We start from the raw sequence: 22,500 nt of genomic DNA on the forward strand, positions 1-22,500 counted from the left end.
TTTTACATCAATATGTATGTATGTATATATATGTATAAATATATATGTATGTGTGTGTACATATATTATATATATATATATATATATATATATATATATATATGTATATATTATAATATATATATATATATATATGTGTGTGTGTGCGTGTGTGTGTATCATATGTGTACATACACATATATATATGTGTGTATATATATGTATGTGTATATATATATATGTCTTTATATATATAAGTATATGTGTGTGTGTATGTGTACACATATATATACATATATGTGTATATATGTGTGTACATATATGTATATATATATATATATGTATGTATATGTATGTATGTATTTATATATATAAGTATATACATACATACACACGCACACACATATGTATATATATGTGTGTATATATATGTATGTATTTATATATATAAGTATATACATACATACACACACATATATATGTATATATATATGTATGTATTTATATATATAAGTATATACGTACATACACACACACACACACATATATATATATATATATATATATATAAAGCTGAAACTCTATTCACTCCAACGACGCCGTCAACGTTACATTACTTGTACGATGTGGAAAATATTCCATAAGCACTGTCCAAACGATGTTGGCATCACCTTCAAAATACACCCAACACTTGGACACCGTGCCATCCGTCCACAACAAAAATCTAAATCGCATCTCATAACAACAATACGGCACAATTATTCCACCTTAATTGGCCCTGCTCTCCAAGCTGGGCCAAATTCCTCCAAGCAGTCCCGGACAAACTACCCACACCCGGATATGTCTCCGCAAACAATAACTCTCTTCTCGAATGGGCCTTGGTGCCCAAATCCTAAATTGAAATTCTTCGCCAGGTGGTGCTATTAAGTTAGACATGGCCTGGGCCAATACTGACCAAAACCTTTCTAAGTTATATATATATATATATATATATATATATATATATATATATATATATATATATATATATATGTATGTGTGTGTGGTGTGGGTGTGTGTGTGTATGATATATATGTATATATGTATGTACGTGGTGTATATATATATATATATATATATATATATATATATATATATATATATATATATATATATATATACTTCAAAAATTATTTTAGTAATAATGATTTTACCAGGTAGCCAGTGCCGAAAATGAAAACCTTGTCTTTCTTTTACTTGCCCACATTAAGGTGTGTGTTTCTCAGAGATTTTAAGGTAGTAAAAAAAAACTTTAACGTCTATTTTTAGCAGCGTGAGGTGATGCTTTAATCTGACCCCTTGTTATAATTATGTATATAATTATAAAATAATTCGTAAAATTTACTTAAAACGTATTCACCTACCCTCATTAAGAACACTCTGGCTGTAGCTAAAAACCTAACTAGCGTAACCTCCTTAGAAATAGACGTAATTCTATCTGCCAGGCAAACCCCTCATCTCCTTCAACAATTAACTTCAATACTAATAGGAACAACTTCTTCGATATAACTATTGCCTTCTCTGATTCCGGTCAGATCACAGATCTAGCCGGACTATACCTCCCCCAACAATTCCACATGCTTTTCCCTAACATCAAAGGAGATTTATATAGCTATGATGCATTGCTAATTATAACGTGCCTAACTAAATCTGCAGGAGAGAAAACTAGAAAACACTTACATAAATCCTTCTCCAACTTTAACCTATTTACCTCGTTTGAAAACTCGTACAAAACGGCCAATTTTTTAGATGTTACTTTAGATGTTACTTTAGATTTAAATTCTTCACTTTACTTCCCCTATCATAAACCCAATCAATACCTTAGGTACTTCAACACAGAATCTAACCGCCATAAATCTACATTCGAGAGTATAATCAAAAGCATATCTATCCGGATATCAGATCTCTCCGCCACTGAGGAAATCTTCAATAACTATGCCACCTACTATAACCAAGCTCTAGCTACTAGTAGTGTCTCCCAGAAAATTAAGATTTAAAACAAACACTAAACTTAAAGAACATCTCTCTAGGGCAGCACGCCCACCTATTGGACAACTAAGCCCTCACACTACAGATAGGCAAACTGATACCACCACCAGGAACTAACCCCCCCCACACACACACACACAGCACACACACACAGGCAACTGTTGCGACATTTATATTATATTTATATTATATCTATTTTTCTTGTAGATCAAATTGTAATAGCATATCCGCCGATTAATACAGAAGTAATTGTTAATGAAACAGCTTTTATACCATGTGACGTATCACATCCATATTTTGTCGATCTTGTATTTCATTGGTTATTTAATGGAAAACCATTAAATCTGGAGAACAACCCACACTATTCTACGGTAAGTACTTGACATGTAAAAGGATTTTCATTTATGAAAGCACGATAGCAAAAGCTTAAACAATACTTCACTTTCAATAACTTTTAGACTTAAATATTATTTTCATCGAATTTATCACGAAAACGATCATACAATAGAAATTGTGTATTGAAATATGAAAAAATTTATCAGCATTATATCTGTTTGAAAAGTAGTTAGTAAATTCGAAAGATAATATATCGATATTTTTGACATTGTATTATAATAGCGGAGGACTGAAATAATGGGTAGACTGACAACCAAATTGTATTGAGGTATTAAGATCAAACTTTGAGTTTGCCTTTGATCTCTTCAGGATTAACCTATTAAGTCCAACTGTCCAATAAATAGGAGACTAAATGAGAACAGTAAATAAGATGTATCACATTGTCCCAGTGTCCCATTTATAGGACACCGAGTATTTCCATTTCTACTTGAAGTAAAGGAGTTTTAATATTTTTTTCTTTCATTTTAGCCTATTTTCAATCATCTGTAAAAATTTTAAAGTAATATTCAGAAATTTATTTTATTTCAGTCGGAAGTCAATGGACATATAAGAGGCTTATACATACGTGATGCGAAAGTTTACCAACAAGGCCAGTATGAATGCATTGCCATAACACCCACCCATAAAGTATCAGCAGGGGCATATTTAACTGTGAAAGGTAATTTATATTCACAAAAATTATTGATTTTGCTGCTGCTTTGAAGTTCCACTTTGAACGAGTAGTCCTATCATAAAAGGAATTTCAGTCGGTGTTCTGTAAATTAGGGACAACTTTGTTTTGAGTAGAAGTCTCATTTGAGGGAGATTCAGCTGCTGTTTCGTGAATTCGGTTCAATTTTGATTCCACAGAGCTATGATCATAGAAAGTATATTAGCCGTGACCATTATGTATGTTTCTATATCAGTTATTAATTCAATACACTTCCATTTTTAACACAGAAGGGAAGTGATTTTAGGAAAATTTGGACGCCATATCTAGCAGACAGGTAACCATATCGTGACACGCTTGATTGTTATTTTTATCTGAGGCTTAAGTGAAAGGTAGCCAAAGTGTTTTTAACCTATCGTTCAAATGCTTTCACGTACCAGCTTAATCTGGGAGTTCTACCATTAGAAAACAATAATTTCACTTCGCTCGAAATTTCTAAATTCTTACGATGTAAACAATGTACACTTGTGGCTGCTAAGAACAAAGCTTCTAAAATTGATATGGGAATTCGAAGGATTACTTTAGTCGAATGGTAGAATGACTGTTATGTTTAGAAGAGGTAGATATAGTTACGAGGTCCACAGGGAGCCTTCGATTCTTTTTTTCTATCACAAATATGTTCAACATTAAAGCACACTACAAAATATGTATGTGTATATATATATATATATATATATATATATATATATATAGAGAGAGAGAGAGAGAGAGAGAGAGAGAGACAGACAGACAGACAGACAGACAGACAGAGAGAAAGAGAGGGATAAATTTACTAGGAAATGGATGCGTGGCGTTCAATCATATATTAGTATGAATAAAATATATATCCATATATGCATATATACATACATATATATATATATATATATATATATATATAATATATATATATATATATATATATATACATATGTATATATATGCATATATGGTTACAAGACGTCACAAAACATAAACATGAAATACGACGACAAACTTTTGTATGCAAACAAGGAGAGAAACAAATGGAAAACAAGACAAGTAACAAAGAACATCCCTTCGTCAGTTGGCGGTTGTTTATCTACGCCACATTTCGAGCGAAGTACATATACATACTCTGCTAGCATAATCTTATACACATGTGTCAGGCGGTCATCAGCGAAAATACATCATATAGAGACTTATATATATGCTCCCTTGTGTACTATGTACACACAGTTCAATAGATTTCGAAGATACAAAACAGTTTAAAGTGTGCAGCTTAGGGAGAGAACAAAAATCACCTAGAAAATACCAAAAAGAAAAAGGAGGAAAACAGTTAAGTAAAAGAAGAGGGAAGTGGGCGAAAAAAAGTAATAGAAAATAAGATGTGGAAAAAAAACAGTGAAAAGGAAACACTAAGTTGGATATACTCGAAACAATGCACAAATAGATAGTGGATGAATATACAATAATAATAATAATGATAATAATAATAATAATAAATATATATATATATATTGATAAAACGGTAAGATAACAAAAGAAAGAGACCTCAATATTATGTAAATAGAGGAAATTTATCTATACAATAATATGTTACTTTACTCGGTAGTCAAGATAAAACTCTGAGTTTCAGATGCCGAAGTGGAAATCCACAACACCATCTCTTCGGTTATCTGGCTATTTGAAAACGTTATGAAAAAATACCGTTAAATAAAGGGAAATTGCTGTGTTATAACTCTGCTTGCCTGCGTACTTATACATCGCTCGCATTTTTCGTCATAAAAATTATATAAAAATACATAAAGAAATATATAAAAATATATAAAAATATATAAAATCTTCTTGGGACATAACATAGAAAGCATGTTCTATCTGTTTTCTTTAGGGGACCAAAAACGTAACAGAAATTTAGTCACATATGGGCATGATCCGAAAAGTTCTGTCCTTGTATTTAGACATGTAGTAGGGTCTAAGCTGCTTTTCCAGACAAGCCATCTCTCCATGTCGCATAGACCGCACCTTCCGCTGCTGTTGGTATAGGGCTTACATCTGGCCAAAATCTTCTATTGTATGTTATAATCGACGCCTTTATCTCTTAAAGACCAAATATGATTAGATAATTGTGTCGCTTTTCTTTTGTTCCAGTGCCTAAAGCTCAAAGTGTGGTTATTGAACCTGGCCTTGAAATTACCCTCTGTAAGGCCCACGTATTTCTTCGTCGAAACGGTGTCTTTAGTGGTTATAGAGTTTACGGTAGCTTCATATATGATGGTCTTGGACATGCAAGCTCCATTTAGCGGGCACAATTCTTTATTCCTGCATGAACAACTGTTTTCTTGTTGTGTTTTTTGTATGTTATGTTTGATTATGTTTTTAAAATTGGTAGTTGAACTAAAACTAAGTTTTAAATTGTGTCTATTGAAGAGTTTCCTATAAGTATGGTTAACTGGAAAATGTCTATCTATCAGTGCTAGGAAATATTTACCTATATTGAAGGCCACATCGGGGAGTAAACCAGATGACCTTCCTATTTCTATTATTCCTTTTCCTTACTGTTGGGCTAGTGATAGGTGTATATTTTATTTTTTCGCTAAAACCACTATCTTTTAAAGCCTTATTATAAACTGGGGCAACGCTATTGAAGATGTCCTTATCAGAGGAGAGGCTAGAAATCCTCTTACTCATATTTGGTCTTTAAGAGATAAAGGTGTCGATTATAACATACAATGGAAGATTTTGGCCAGATGTAAGCCCTATACCAACAGCAGCGGAAGGTGCGGTCTATGCGACATGGAGAGATGGCTTGTCTGGAAAAGCAGCTTAGACCCTACTACATGTCTAAATACAAGGACAGAACTTTTCGGATCATACCCACATGTGACTAAATTTCTGTTACGTTTTTGGTCCCCTAAAGAAAACAGATAGAACATGCTTTCTATGTTATGTCCCAAGAAGATTTTATATATTTTTATATATTTCTTTATGTATTTTTATGACGAAAAATGCGAGCGATGTATAAGTACGCAGGCAAGCAGAGTTATAACACAGTAATTTCCCTTTATTTAACGGTATTTTTTCATAACGTTTTCAAATAGCCAGATAACCGAAGAGATGGTGTTGTGGATTTCCACTTCGGCATCTGAAACTCAGAGTTTTATCTTGACTACCGAGTAAAGTAACATATTATTGTATATATATAAAGGGTAAAGACCCCCTTCGGTCATGAATGACCATGGGATTGCACCTAGAAAGTTACCCTCCTAGACACAAGTCCGGGCAAGGTTGTTTATGGAAGACCAGCAGTCGCCCATGCATACCAGCCTCCCCTCTCCACGCCACCAGTGTTATCCAAGGGAAAGACAAAGGTCGATACAGCTTGGCACCAGTGACGTCGCAACTCATTTCTACAGCTGAGTGAACTGGAGCAACGTGAAATAAAGTGCCTTGCTCAAGAACACAACACGCAGCCCGGTCCGGGATTCGAGCTCACAACCTCACGATCGTAAGCTCGACGCTCTAACCACTGAGCCATATATATATATATATATATATATATATATATATATATATATATATATAGATATATATATATATATATATATATATATAATGTCTGTGCTTAGCGCTTCGGCAAAAGAGACCAGTAGAATGAGTACTAGGCTTACAAAGAATAAGTCGTGGGATCGAAATCTTCGATTAAAGCAAATTAAGGTGCTGCTCAAGCATAGCTACTGACAAATGACTGAAACAAGTGAAAGAATAAAGGAATGCAAATTATGCACATATATTTTTGCAGGCGTAGAAGTGGCTGTGTGGTAAGTAGGATTGAACCCGGAACCATGCGGTTGGTAGGCAAGCTACTTACCACACAGCCACTCCTACGCCTTCAGCAGCCGCAGAAGCAACACGTATTTGTTCGTCTCCCCGTGGCCATTAGGCACAACTTCACAAGCCAGCCCCTTACTTAACTCGTCCTGTCGAAAGACCCTTGTCCCACGTCCTGGTTTTGTTTTGTTGTTTATTATTTTTTATTTTTATTTTTACCGTTATTGTTTTTACGTTTTTGTATTCTTATTGGTGTCACGTATTCTGTATTTTTGTTTATGTACTTCGTTCGTTTTCCGTCCTCGCGTTGTATACATTCGAAGCTTTCTTCCAGGGGATCTAATGCGCTTGGCTTAGATTTCCCTTGGCTGGCTGGCCATATCGGAGCAATCTCAAGATTAATCAGCCGAAATTGCTAAGATGATCTGGTTCTTGACTGATGACTGAGGGCTTCGAATGTCCCGTCCTGTGGTTCTTGTGTCGTCTCTGTGGTGTTTCATGTTCTTGTCCATGTCTGTAATTATTTTTACTGTTTACCTATATATATATATATATGTTTTTCTGTGTGTTTGTGTATCTGTGTTTGTCCCCCTCCCCAACATCACTTGACAACCGATGCTGGTGTGTTTACGTCCCCGTAACTTAGCGGCTCGGCAAAAGAGACCGAAGTACTAGGCTTACAAAGAATAAGTCCTGGGGTCGATTTGGTCGATTAAAGGCGGTGCTCCAGCATGGCCGCAGTCAAATGACTGAAACAAGTAAAAGAGAGAGAGGGAGAGAGAGAGAGAGAGAGAGAGAGAGAGTATATATATACTCGCACACTCAGAATAAGCATGCGGTTTTGTAGGTCGTAAGATAACACTGGCTGAAACAATAGGACATTTTAGGGTGTGGGAGGAGAAAATAGGTAGGCGTTAATAGAAATATTACAAATTAGAAAACTGCACGTGTTTATAGCTTGGAGTTGCTAGAAATATCGAAGCTTGGAATAATAAACTTAGAAACAACACCTTTAAAATATTCGTGTAGTAAAAGAGTAGAGGAAACTAAAAGGAGTGGCAACTGGATGGGCGTAGAGAAGGAAATGGATGAGATAGAACTGAATACTGTTTAACGTATTCAAAGTTAATAATTTATTATTTATATATTTTTTCATATATATATATATATGTATATATATATATACACATATATACATATACATAAATAAATGTATTTATATATATGTATAGATATATGTATATATATATTCTTGTGTATACATATATATACACACACAAACATATATATATATATACACATACATATTCATTTATACATACATACTTATGTATGTATGTATGTATATACATGTATGTATGTGAGTTTGTGTTTGCATATGCATATATACAGATATATTTTCAAAAATATGTATTTATATACATATTTATATTTTCTTATATACAAATATGTATATATATATATATATATATATATATATATATATAATAATACACCCCCATTAATTATTTATATATATATGATAGGGGTCTATTGTCGAATGTATGTATATGTGTATATATCTTCATATGTTTGTATGCGTGCTTATGTGTGAAGTATATTAAAATATTTGACATTTCAGAATATCTGCGATACTGCGAGAAACAATCGGTTAAACGTATTATGCTGAAAAAAGATAAACTCGAATAGAATATTTTACATGAGATATATATATACTCGTCTTATCGAGTCTTCGTTATTGTTGACGATGAGAAAGACAACATATGACTGTTCGTTATTGTTTATGGAATATATTCTTTTTATATTGCACATAGGATGGAAGCAAATGTGGATTACAGCGATATGTATATTTTAGGTTTCAGGTGTTAAATCTGCAGTTTATATTCAAATGTCGAAAATTTTCAAGAGAGATGGCATGTAAAAGTACAATATTTAAGTGCCTTAATTATATGATAATTGACTCGATAGACTTAAAGTTATTTATACTTCTATGATTGCGAATTCAAATATATTAGGAGATAAGGGATTTATTTCTTCTTTGTAAGGTGGCGAGCTGGCAGAATCGTTATCGTGTCGGAGAAAATACTAACGGGTATTTCTTCCGACTCTGTACCTTCCGAGTTCAAACTCTTAAGGCGTCAGCATTTCGCGGTCGAAAAAATGGTTATCTCTTGAGCACTGCGGTAGGTGTAGTCGACTTAACACTACACACCAAAATTTCAGGCTTTGTGCCTAAAACAAAGAATTATTCCTTCTTTGTTAGGCGACGAGCTGGAACTAGTTGTCAAGCAGTGGCCGAGAGACAACGGAAACACAATAAAATACACGCACACTTAAGTGTGTGTGTATATATATATATATATATATATATATATGTGTGTGTGTGTGTGTGTGTATGTATATATATACACACACACACACATACATACGTACCTGCATACACACACAAACACACACGCACACATACACACACACACACACACACACATTTCATTCTTTGATTTCCTTTTCCTCTACTTAACTTGTCTCTTCCTCTCTCTCATTCTTCACTCTCTCTCTGCCCCTCTCCATTCTTCATGGTTTCCTCGCAGCCATTCCCCTTCTTCTCTCCCTTTCTCTTGCTCCTCCTCCCCCCTTCCCGTCGTTCACCCGCGACGAGACTTCCGCTGTTGTCTTTCTGGCCTGGCCCTCTCAAGGTAATGGATGACAATTCTTTTTGCTCCGCTCGTCGTTCATAAAAAATTCCGCGTTCGCAATACTTTTTTTCGTTCGGCGTTAACAGCCCTTCTTATCTTGTTTTTCCTTGTCCTGTATTTTACTGTTTATAATTTGTGCTGTCGTTACTGTCCTGTTTTTGTTACCATTTTTTACCCCTCTGCGAAAAGATCTCAGAATTTTAATTGATTTGCTTTTCGCAGGAAGGAAAGTTTCTTGTCGAAGATACGTCTCGCTTTTATCCTTCGAAACGTAGAGTAGATGAAACCATAGCGACTGAAGAAGGGTTTTTTTTTTCCTGGTGTTAATTGTCCTGTACTCTATTTTTTTGTTGTTTAAAAAAAATGTCCAGTTCCTTTGGTTTGTGTCTATGTTTTCGTTTCTTATTGTGTTCGATGTCCTTTTGGTGTCCTGTACTCATATATGCGTGTATATGTACATATAGAGGTAGGTACGTACATATATGTTTATATATATGCATATGTTTTATTTTATTTATTAATATATATATATATATATATATATATGAGTCAGAAAGAGTTATGTGCGCATGTATGTGTGTATGCCTGTGTGTGCATACACACACACATGTATATATAAGTATATATACTATTTTTAAAACTCTTTTACTTGTTTCAGTCATTTGACTGCGGCCATGCTGGGACACCACCTCTAGTCGAACAAATCGATCCCAGGACTTATTCTTTGTAAGCCTAGAACTTATTCTATATTTCTATTTTGCCGAACCGCTCAGTTAATCTGCAGTTTATATTCAAATATCGATAATTTTCAAGAGAGATGGCATGTAAAAGTACAATATTTAAGTGCCTTAATTGTATGATAATTGACTCGATAGACTTAAAGTTATTTATACTTCTATGATTGCGAATTCAAATATATTAGGAGATAAGGGATTTATTTCTTCTTTGTAAGGTGGTGAGCTGGCAGAATCGTTATCGTGTCGGAGAAAATACTAACCGGTATTTCTTCCGACTCTGTACCTTCCGAGGTACACGCCAAAATTGGTTGTCAAGCGATAATGGTGGTGAACAAACATAGACACACAAACACGAAAGCATTTGCCAATATGTACCATCTTCACCATCTCTAACAGCAAATTCCATAACAACTATGGAATTTACACCTGCAATGCTGCAACGTCACCTTCAAAATAAGCGCAACTATGCCTCCCCTGGTCTTGATGAAGTTACATACCTGCTTCTCAAACGTGGCAGGTACTTCCTTTTACACCAGCTTTCTATTTTTTTCCAGTACTGTCTCAACAATGGTGCTACTCCGGAGCAGTGGAAAACTGCCAGTGTCATTCCTCTGTTCAAAAAGGGCGACCGTACAACACCTGTCAACTATCGCCCAGTCAGTCTCACTAGCTGTATTGCAAAACTGATGAAATCGTGTGTCAGAGAAACACTTTGGAACTTCTGGAGCTCTCACAGTCTCATCCGACCCTCACAATATGGATTTGTCCCTAACTCCAGCTGCAGTGATCAGCTTGTCGAGTTCCTTGAGGACATTACTCAGATCACTGATAGTGGCACATGGGTGGATGTTGTCTACCTTGACTTTGCTAAGGCTTTCAACTTTGTGCCATGGTGAAACTCTCTGCAATGGGTGTGAGGGATGATCTTTTTAACTGGTTGAAATCATTCTACACCATATGAGATGTCATCGGGTGTACCACAGGGATCTGTCCTTGGTCCCCTCTTGTTTGTGGCATACATTAATGACATAGATGCCAATTTAAAGAATTCCACAGTATTGAAATATGCAGACGACATCAAGCTGTACTTTGAACTCAAGTGGACAGATCCTGTTGTCTACAGCTCTTTCCTGCAATCAGACCTGGACACAATGCAGCAATGGATCACAGACTGGCAACTGAAACTGGCTGTGGACAAGTGTACCACCATGCATTTTGGGAGAACAAACCCTGCGTCCACATACTCCCTCCACAACACTGATATCAAGAAATCCTCTTGCGAGCGTGACCTAGGCATCACTGTCAGCAGTGATTTGCGTCGGACAAAGCATATCTCTAAAATTGTCAAGAAGGCCGAGGGTGTCTTGGCATCACTCAGCAAGACTTTTGTTAGCCGCTCTCCAGCCATCTATTTAAAACTGTATACAGCTATGGTACGACCACACTTGGAATTCGCATCATCAGTTTGGAACCCCTATCTTGCTCAGAACATTGACCTCCTGGAATCTGTTCAGAGACGTGCAACCAAACGCATACCCTCCATCAGACACCTACCATACTCTGAGCGCCTTGTTTCCCAGAGCATGGATTCACTGAAGCTCCGGCGTCTGGCGATAGACTTGGTAAACACCCACAAAGTTATCAACCACCTCACCAACAACAACACTGAACACCTTTTTGATCTTCATGTGTCTAACACACGTGGACATGCCTACAAAGTCAGAAAACAACACTGCTCCCATGACTTTCGGAAACATTTTTTCACGCTCAGAGTTGCTGAAGCATGGAACAAACTGCCTGCGTCAGTTGTTGACTGCCATGACACTGCATCCTTTAAAGCCCTCATGCTTTCCGAAATCCGCCGAAACTACACCTGACTATACATACACTTTAGATGAGTTGTAGTGCACCTGAGCACTGTACACAATGTTTTTAATATTATTATTATTATTATTATTATTATTATTATTATTATTATTATTATTATTATTATTATCATTATTATTATTATTCAGTAGTTTTATTTTTATAGCGTGCTTTCACTTCACTACCGAGCACAGCTCTGTGTGCCTTGGGTATGTGCTGTGATTTGTTGTGATGCTCTGATGGTTATTGTATGGAAAGTGTTCTGCGTAGGATGTGTGCATTGCCTAGTAGTGCAATTTTCTGTATGTTATATGTGTTTGTAAGTCCTGGTGTTTTTGTTATGTATTTGTCTGAATATTTTTTTATCATGCCTAATGCACCTACTATGATAGGAATTGTTTCTGTTTTCAGATTCCACATTCTAGTTACCTCTATTTCCAGGTCTTTGTATTTTGAGAGTTTCTCCATTTCTTTTAGAGACACGTTGTCATCAGCCGGTATTGATACATCAATTAGAAAGTATTTTTTTTCTTCATGATCTCTGACAACTATATCTGGTCTGTTGGCCTTAATTTCTCTATCTGTGTGTATCGGCATATCCCAGAGTATGGTTGCTTTCTCGTTTTCTGTGACCTTTTCTGGTGTGTGCCTATACCATCTTTTTTCTGTTGTTATTTCATAATGTTGGCATAGCTTCCAATGTATGTAGGTTCCAACTCTGTCATGTCTGTGAATATATTCCTTCTTAGCCAAGATTGGGCAGCTAGAGATAATATGATTTATTGTTTCTTGTCCATCTCCACATATTCTGCAGTTACTTGTAATATTTCTTTTCATTACATGTTTTTGGTAATTTCTGGTGGGGAGGCTTTGGTCTTGTGCTGCAATTAAAAATCCCTCTGTTTCTGCTTTGAGTCCTGAGCTTCTCAACCATTGCTGGGATTTTTCTTTGTCTATTTCTTTTGCGTTTAGTTTAGTGCAGTATTTACCATGAAGGGGCTTTTCTTGCCATCGTTTTATCATGGTTCGTTGCTGTTCTATTTTTAGTTTGGATTTCATTTGTTTTATAGCTTTTGTTGTTTCTTCAGCTTCTTCTTCTTCATGTTTATTAGGTGGTATGATTTCTTGTTTGTATTTGTCAGCTTCCTTAAATACTGAGAACAGTTTTTTGTTTTGCTCGTGTTTTGCCGCTATCTGGATCAGTTTTCCTTCCTTCTGAAGTAGATATTTTTGCAGTCCTATGGTGGTTATTTTATAGTAGTTTTCCAGCTGTATAAGGCCTCTACCACCTTCTATACGTTGTATATATAGTCTTTCTATGTCAGATTTTGGGTGATGCATCCTAGATCCTGTCATTATTTTTCTTGTTTTCCTATCTATTTTGGTCAGTTCATTTCGTGTCCGGTTAAGGATATTGTAGCTGTAACTTATAACTGGGACAGCTAAAGTGTTGATACCTATTATCTTGTTTTTAGCATTGAGCTCTGTGTTTAGTATTGATCTAACTCGTCTATAATATCTTTTTTTATTTTCTCTTTCATTTGTGTGTGTTGTGTCTTATCTAGTTCATGGATTCCTAAGTATTTGTAAGTTTGGCTTTGGTCTAATTCTTTTATTTCATTCTTTTATTATTATTATTATTATTATTATTATTATTATTATTATTATTATTATTATTATTATTTTTATATCCTTTCCACTGTTAAGGCGGCGGTCTGGCAGAATCGGTAGCACGCCGGGCAAAATGCTTATCGGCATTTCGTCCGTCTTTACGTTCTGAGTACAAATTCTGGCGAAGTCGATTTTACCTTTTATCATTTCGGGACCGATAAAATAATAGTTGTAATCGACGATGAAATAACAGATGAATACAGGGCTCAATATAATCGAGTTAGCCCCCTCCTCCGAAATTATTGACCTTAGTCGAAAATTTGAAGCCTATATCGTTTTCACTCTTCTGATGTATTACTCTTTACTCTTTTGCTAGTTTCAGTCATTTGACTGCGGCCATGCTGGAGCACCACCTTTAATCGAGCAACTCGACCCTGGGACTTATTCTTTTGTAAGCCCAGTACTTATTCTATCGGTCTCTTTTGCCGAACCGCTAAGTAATGGGGACATAGACACGCTAGCATCGGTTGTCAAGCAATGCTAGGGGGACAAACACAGACACACAAACACACACACACGCATATATATATATATATATATACATATACACGACGGGCTTCTTTCAGTTTCCGTCTACCAAATCCACTCACAACGCTTTGGTAGGCCCGAACTGTGTGGTTGGTAAACAAGCTACTTTATTTCATAAAATTTGTCATACAGACAGTACAAAGATTGTGTAGATTTGCGGACTGGACAAGCACATTAATGAATGAAAATGAAATAAAATGAATAAATGAGAGACGAAACCCAACACCCGCCGATTGGATTTGTCTCGAAAAGCTATTTTCGTTTTTTTTTTACAAATCAATATGAGGTTTCAAACCTCTTACAAGAAGGAGACACTAAAACCTCTTACAAGCTACTTTCTTTCATTTAATTTTCCACAAGGGCAGCACATAGATTTACAACAATTCTCCTTGTCAGGTCCCCCAAGCAAAGTGACTTGCCGCCTGCAGACAACTCTGCAACAAGTCGGGTCCTGCAAAGAGGAAAGCAAATTCTTTCTTGTCAAATGTTTTCCGTTACTACCTCCGTAGCCACCTGCGTAGGCCATAACGGACTATCTGGGCAGACCGTGTACACACGTTCTCGGTCACCCAAACGTCCAAAATTTTTTTCACCTTCCCTCCCTCGTGGTAAAGGAGGATAAACACCTCCTCTTCACAGGAAGGGACTTCACACTACTCCATCACACATCCCACTGACGGAGCCCTATCCGCAGGTGGTACACATCCCACCTGCGACTCCGTCGGCGGCCTAGGAACATCCGCCGACCGCCCTGTGTTCCTCTTTTTCCTCTTTCTTTTTGAGGCTGCGGGAGCAGGGGGCTGCGTTGACAGACGCGGTGTGTCGCTACCCTCCTCCGCCGCCTGTACATTCTTTGGTGAGCAACCATTGTTGCTCACCTCTCTTTTTCTTTTGGTGGAGGCAACTTCCTCCACGACTTCCACCGTCCCCCCTCCAATGAAGGGGCGGCGAGCACTTTCTCTTTTTCATGCTGCAGGGTCTTACCACGGCCCTTGGTACAGTTTTTCCTGATATGGCCAGGCTCCAGACACAGGTGACACTTGGGGGGGGCGTCCCTCAAGTATCACCGGGTACCTGTACCCGGCCAGTTTTAAGAAGTCTGGGAATGTTATATCTCCCACCGCCACCGGGGTCCACAGGGTCAAAGTTGCCTTTGACCCCTCCCAGTCGACCGCAGGAGCAACATCCACCCTCAATAGCCCGGGCCCGCTATCCCCCAGGCCTCGCCGGATGGTATCTTCGATCCATCCCGCCTTCGTGCCCGGGGGCAGCCCGTATACCCAGGCTCTTTTTATCTTCCTCCCACAATACGTGGGGAGAAACAAAATTTCATTCCCCTCAAGGGGCTCGCTGGCAAATTTGTCAGCCTCCTCGGGGGTACCAAACAGCAACCAGACCGTTGCAATTTTGGTCCCCCGTGATATAAATTTTATAGTTGGCAGGTAGTCTGCCAACTCTCTCTCTATTATGCTCTTATCGAAGAGGGCGATGGCACCACGTGACCTAGAATAGGTTCGTAGCACCACCGTCCTCTTCTCAAGATCTTTAATCCACTGCTTGGGTGGGACTACCTCCCACTCCAAAGCAGCGGCACCGTTTGTTTTTGCCATGTGCAAAAAAAAAATCGTTTTTTCCTGTGACTGGTAAAAGAAATCCAATAAATCCAAACACAATACTGGCCACAGCCAATGGTAACTGCAACTGTAACAGATTCTAATCATTCGGGCGAGTTATCAAAAAAATTCACAATAGATTCACGAAACAGCAGCCGCCGAGAGCAGGCAGAATTGTCACGGAGCTGGGCGAAATTTATCAACACCCAACCAATTACTATTTGACAAACTACACCCAGCTCAACCGTAAACAAATCCACCTACCTCTACGGTCTTATGCTGATGTTGTTTTTTTTTCCAGTTCAATATTGGACAGAGCCAACACTTACGTCCACCTTGCAAAAACAGTCCCTCCTGCCTTGTTACTCCTTGGTAATCCACAGACACGAAGATAATTTTCGCAAAGAAATTAATTTTTGCGGAGGGGCTACGCCTCCTCAAAAACACAATTCTTACTGCAAAGTGAGTCTTTATAGGCGGCCACAGGCAGGCAAATGTCTGGAACAGAGTGGAGTCTATTACTCACCACAAAATATTAAATACAGGGCAACAAACTCCACTAAGCCCTCAAAACAATACAACAAACGCCTACCTGTAGTCGGGCCTCAAAGTTCAATATTTCACGACGAAAGACGTGACATCAAGCAGCAAGAACTCTCCGCCAAAAACAAACACGTCCGTCTCCGACAAAGGTTAGCAAGCTACTTTATTTCTTTTAAATTGTCATAAAGGCATTACACAGAGGGGACACTACAACACATGTGGGACATATAACGATTAAAAATAAAATATGATATAATGAATGAACATGAAAATGCACATGAAGAACAAATTAAAATATGATAATATGAATGATATCTGAAAATGATATTATGAAGTGTGTGCTACTCACCCCACACTGAGTAACACAACTCGCTGTCTCTGGGTCCTGAGTCCTTTTTCTCTTTTCGTCCAATCCTTTTTCCCTTTTCACTGTCACTTAATGATAACATTCTCTCCGTCATGCATTCATAACCTTTTTCACCAGGAGTGGGGTCTTCTAAATTTTGTGGTATCTGTTCTTTCTTTTTCTTTTTTTCTTGAGGGGAAATGGGGTGGGTGGGTTTGGTGTCTGCATGGGGAGAGGGTGGGTCTGAGTGGTCTTGGGTGGGATGGGGTTGGACTGGGGTGCCACATCATAATCAGTGTCTTTTCTTTCTCTTTCTCCTATTACGCTCTGCAATTTTCCATTCTTCCTTTTTTTATCGTTTCCTTCGTCTATTTTGTCTTCCTCTCTTTTCTCTTCTGTCTCCGCAACTATATCCTCAGCCGTAGTCCTTCGTAGAGGGAAGTATGCTCTAATGTGGCCCTTTTGGCCATATTTAAAACAACGTGGTACTCTGTCCTCTACCCACACCCCCAGCACGATTTCCCCCAGCGTCACAGTCTCTGCCAAGTTCTCAAGTTGTCCCTCCTCCGTCTGAATTATTAACTCGAGCGTCCTTCCTTTCCACCCTCCTTCTTCTGTTTCTGTGGCTTGGAGGACAGCCACCTTCTCCTCGCTTCCAACAAGGACAGCTGCCGCTACCCAAGCCTCATTTATATCAGGCAAAGTTCCTTCTACCCTTATCTTGGAAGTCCTTCTTCCAAGATACGTGGGTAGAAGGACCATTTCCTTCGTCTTTACCGTTTTGCCCGACATCCTCCTTGCCTCCTCCTCTATTCTAAACTGGACTACCATTGTCCCATATTGGCATCCTCTTGTCATGTATATTACTCCTTGGATTCCTCCTTTACTGCCTTTTCTATTTTCTCTATTTCTATTAGGTCGACCTTCTTATTCTTTATCGAGTAAACTTTGTATATGACCGTTCTTCTTTTTACGCCATCCATTATTCTTTGTGGGGGTGACAACGTCACGTTGCCGCCCACTTTCTGCACCATTTTTCCATGCTCCTTCATTCTTGATAAATCCACCTCTTTTCTCTTCACCTCCACAGCCTCTGCGAAACTCTTCGTTTTCTTCAAATATTCATCCATGCCTTCTACTGCTCTCAGCAGCTCCTCCTCCTCTGAAGACAGCTCAGACCAGCTAAGGTCCGAGTACATTACTAACCTCAAAGCAGCAAAAGGAAAAACGTCCGACTCGCACACAAACGACAAACCAAATGCACTATGGGTAACCGGAAGCAAGCTACTTACTACACAGCCACTCCTGTACCTATTAGTTTCTCTTATATAAATGCTAACTAATTCTATATCTCGATTAATGTTTTAAATGCAGCAAGAAGCTAATATTGACGTTTCAGTCAACCATATATTTATGTTTTTTACTTCCTTCGTTCACTGGACTCGAGCCACTATCGAACGAATCGATCTCAATACTCAATTGCTTAATCTTAAGTTTTAAGTCTGGTACTTACGTTGGTCTCTTTTTCCGAACTTTAAACTTTCGGGATTGTCAAGCAGTGAGAAGAGACCACACGCAAACACGTAAACACACACACACACATATGACGGGTTTCCACTCAGTCTCAGTCTGCCAAATTCAACTACAATGCACTGGGCGATATGGGGCTAAAGTACGAGGGACGTTCAATAAGTAATGCCTCTGACCCACTTGCAGTTGTTTGATCTAGTTGACATTTTGCATGTGCAATTGCTTATATCTCTATAGATTAAGTGGCAAATTACAGCTCTGAACTAATTTACAGGTGTTTGAACCGAGTCAAGTGTGAAATGGAGCCTGTTGAGTGTCGAGCAGTGATCCGGTTTTTGTATTTGAAAGGACGCACACCACGGGAGACTTTTGATGAAATGAAAGTAACTTATGGTGATGATGCCCCATCATATGACCTTGTAAAACGCTGGCATCGTGAATTCAAACATGGTCGGAACTCTGTGGAAATAGCTCCCAGATCTGGTCGCCCTCTTCTGCCATTGATGAGGCATCTGTCCGTCAAGTTGAGGCTGCCATTTTGGAAGATCGACGCATAATTATTCGCCAAATAGCCCATGAGGTCAAGATTAGTACCGGGTCTGTGGAAACTATCATTCATGACCATTTGCATATGCAAAAGGTGTCTGCCAGATGGATTCCCAGGTTGCTCACGCCTTTCCAGAAGCAAGAACGCGTCGAGTGCTCGAGGGTGAATTTGGAGATGTGCCAAGAAGATGAGTCAAAATTTTTCAAAAGACTGATTACACAGGATGAAACCTGGGTCCATCACGATGATCCAGAGACCAAATCCCAGTCAATGCAGTGGAAGTACCGTGAGTCACCCCCTCCAAAGAAGGCAAGGATGCAGCCCTCCGCTGGCAAGGTCATGCTCACAGTCTTCTGGGACCAGGACGGAGTAGTGATGACAGATTTCCTGGCAAAGGGTACCACAATTGCAGGAGCCTATTATGCTTCACTTTTGAGGAAATTAAGAGAAGTTATCAAAATCAAGAGGCGGGGCAAGATCAGCAAAGGCATCCTCCTCCTGCAGGACAACGCTCCGGTCCACAACTCGCTTGTCGCCAGATCAGAAGCACAGGCGTATAGCTATGAAATCCTCCCCCATCCCCCTACTTTCCTGACTTTGCACCCTCTGATTTTCACCTCTTCCCAATCATGAAGTTGTTTTTGAAAGGAAAGCGTTTCCCAGATGATGCAGCCTTGATTTCTGAAGTCACGTTGAGGTTGGAGGACCAAGCTGGGTTCTTCTACAAAAACGGTCTCCAGAGCCGCATCAAACGATGGGAGAAATTCATAAGTCTGGGTGGATCCTATGTAGAAAAAGACTAATAACTGTGCCAAGTTTCGTTGCTCTACTGCTATGGGAAGTGAGTCAGGGGCATTACTTATTGAACGCCCCTCGTAGAAGACCTCTGCCCAAGCGGTACGCAATCTCACAGGGGGCTTAAACATAAACTCATATCTTCTTAAAGAATTGTAGCCTTTCTCGCGAGTAACTCTTTGTTTATAATTCAACAATTCTAACGTTGACAATTAGATAAATAGTCACACACACACACACACACACACACACACACACACACACACACACACACACACACACACACACACACACACACACTCTCTCATATAAGTAGATGTATATATTCACGTATGCATATGCATACGTGAATATTTATATACATACACATGCATATATATATATATATATATATATGATAGATGAATGAATAGATAGATAGATGTCTATAATTATTCACACACAGACACACACACCTACATGTATATGCAGACGTATATATTCAGGTACGTATGTACATACTTAAATATTTATATATATGCATAAGCATATATATATATATATATATATATATATATATATATATATATAGAGAGAGAGAGAGAGAGGAGAGAGAGAGAGATATGTGCATAATTATTCACACATACATACATAAATATATATGCATACATGTGTGTGTGTATGTGTAGTTATGTGTATAATGTGTTTGGAATACGTTTCTTTTCTCTGAAAAACAAAAATAGCTGTTAGGTTATTTTCTGCTGTTTTGTATTTGTTTATTTAGTGATTCTGGATTTGTTTTTTTGCTTTCCCGAAGATGTATAGTGAACTATAAAACAGCATGAATATTTTAACGCACAAAAGAGTACGCCAATACACTGTATGTGCTAAACCAGGAAATTTATTTAGTACCTTGTTATTTCTTGTCTTCGTCAAATATATTATGACAACTATAAATCTTTTATCCAGCTAGCATCTTTCAGAATTTTTCCTGTGGTGCTTTAAACGTTTAGCAGTTTAAATGCTTGACTTATTAATAAATCATCTTGACTTATTAATAAATATCTCCCCGAAAGAATAGCACCCTTGTTTTGACATTGAAGTGTTTATAAAATTTTATGGAAAATCAAAGAGCAGAAAACAATATATCCAACGGAATATAAAATCACATTGAAGTAGGTGAGATTTCAAATGATTTTTAATTTTGTTTAATTTTAAAACAAATTTAAATTGTATGTGAATTGACCTACGCTGTTTGTTATTAAACAACGCTGTTTGTTATTAAATTGATTGTTATTAAATTGAATGTGAATTGACCAATGCTGTTTGTTATTAAACTGCTCTTCTACGATGTAGTTAGTTACTATTGTTTCCGTTCTTTTCTTTTATCTTCAAGGTCCTCCGTTTCCTCCATCTGGTGTATCTGTTGCATTATACAGCGGCACAACAACTACACTAACACTCCAGTGGTTAGCTCCATATGACGGTGGCTCTCCAATACTCTTTTACATGATATTAGCCAAACACAATTATGAAAATGACTGGAAGATTCTCACAGAATGTAAGTTACAATAAATATTTAAATACTACATTCAAACAGAAAAAAATCATACGCGTAAAATTGTTTTAAATAAATTAAAGTGGTTAATTTATATGATTTGAGTTACATGTATCGTGACGGTCATTTGAATTATGATAAGAGTGGCTATACTTATTATCCTGTACCTCATGTATATTTCTAAAAGGACAGCAGAAGAAAAAGCATCTCTTTTACAAAGGCTCAATAATTTAAATCATAATAAAACATTGGTATTCATGTGGAAAAAGAATTAAATAAGTGAAACTAGAAAGGATTCCGACTCACACTACAAATTACTATCAATGCATTCCTTTCTCATAATATTCCCTCGTAACCAATATCTTAAGAACGCATATTAAACGATAGTACCACAACAGCAGTGGGAATTATTTAAATTTGGTCCTTGAGACCGTTTCATTGACTGCAGTTGTGTGGTGACATTGTTGACACATGAAGTAAATTTTAAATGAAAAAATTGAATTGTTCTCGTGTTAATATTATTTCCTTTGTGAACGCTGCGAGCGGGTAGGATAGTTAGCACGTCTTTGCGTTCTGAGTTCAAAATCCGCGGAGGTTGACTTTGCCTTTATCCTTTCGAGTCGATAAAATAAGTACCACCCGAGCACTGGGGTACAATGTAATCGACTTATAACCCTCCCCAAAAATTGCTGGCCTTGTGCCAAAATTTGAAACCAATATTATTTCCTTTGTGCTCTAAAATACTGGACACGAGGGAATTGTATGTGTCTTTCACTTATTTCATAGCTTTCTACGTTACTGTCAGTATTTTGTGATGCAATTTCTCGCTAACACCAAAGAACGCAAACTTCACTAACTTCTCCATTCCATCACACCCAAAGCCACTACCCCAACTCCTCCACTACCCCTCTTCCTCCCTGATGCGCTCTACCACCCTCACCATACCACTCCACCCTCCACCCACCACCCACACACACATAACCCCATCCCCTTCCTCTCAGCCTTCCATCATCCCCACCACCCCTCTTACTTCTACCCCATCCACCCCTCCTACTTCTATCCCGTCCACCCCGCCTGCTTCTACCCCATCCACCCCTCACCACTTCAGTCTGCTGTTACCATTCCATCAGATCTTCCCCTCTCTGAGGCGGAGCTCTCCCTCCTCAGTAGAGTTCTGCGCTTCATTCCTC

At 38.0% G+C, this 22,500-nt stretch overlaps 1 protein-coding gene across 1 annotated transcript in view; it reads left to right on the plus strand.

The window, feature by feature from the left end:
* LOC115213226 (contactin-like) overlaps positions 1–22,500 on the plus strand; it is a 252,773-nt gene that overhangs the window by 136,936 nt on the left and 93,337 nt on the right. Inside the window, exons 16-18 of the mRNA XM_029782161.2 lie at positions 2,215–2,378; positions 2,932–3,061; positions 21,149–21,313. Of these exons, the coding sequence (XP_029638021.1) occupies positions 2,215–2,378; positions 2,932–3,061; positions 21,149–21,313 (459 nt within the window). The remainder of the gene's footprint in view (positions 1–2,214; positions 2,379–2,931; positions 3,062–21,148; positions 21,314–22,500) is intronic.

The sequence above is a fragment of the Octopus sinensis genome, linkage group LG6 (genome assembly GCF_006345805.1).
Source record: "Octopus sinensis linkage group LG6, ASM634580v1, whole genome shotgun sequence".
Lineage (NCBI taxonomy): Eukaryota > Metazoa > Mollusca > Cephalopoda > Octopoda > Octopodidae > Octopus > Octopus sinensis.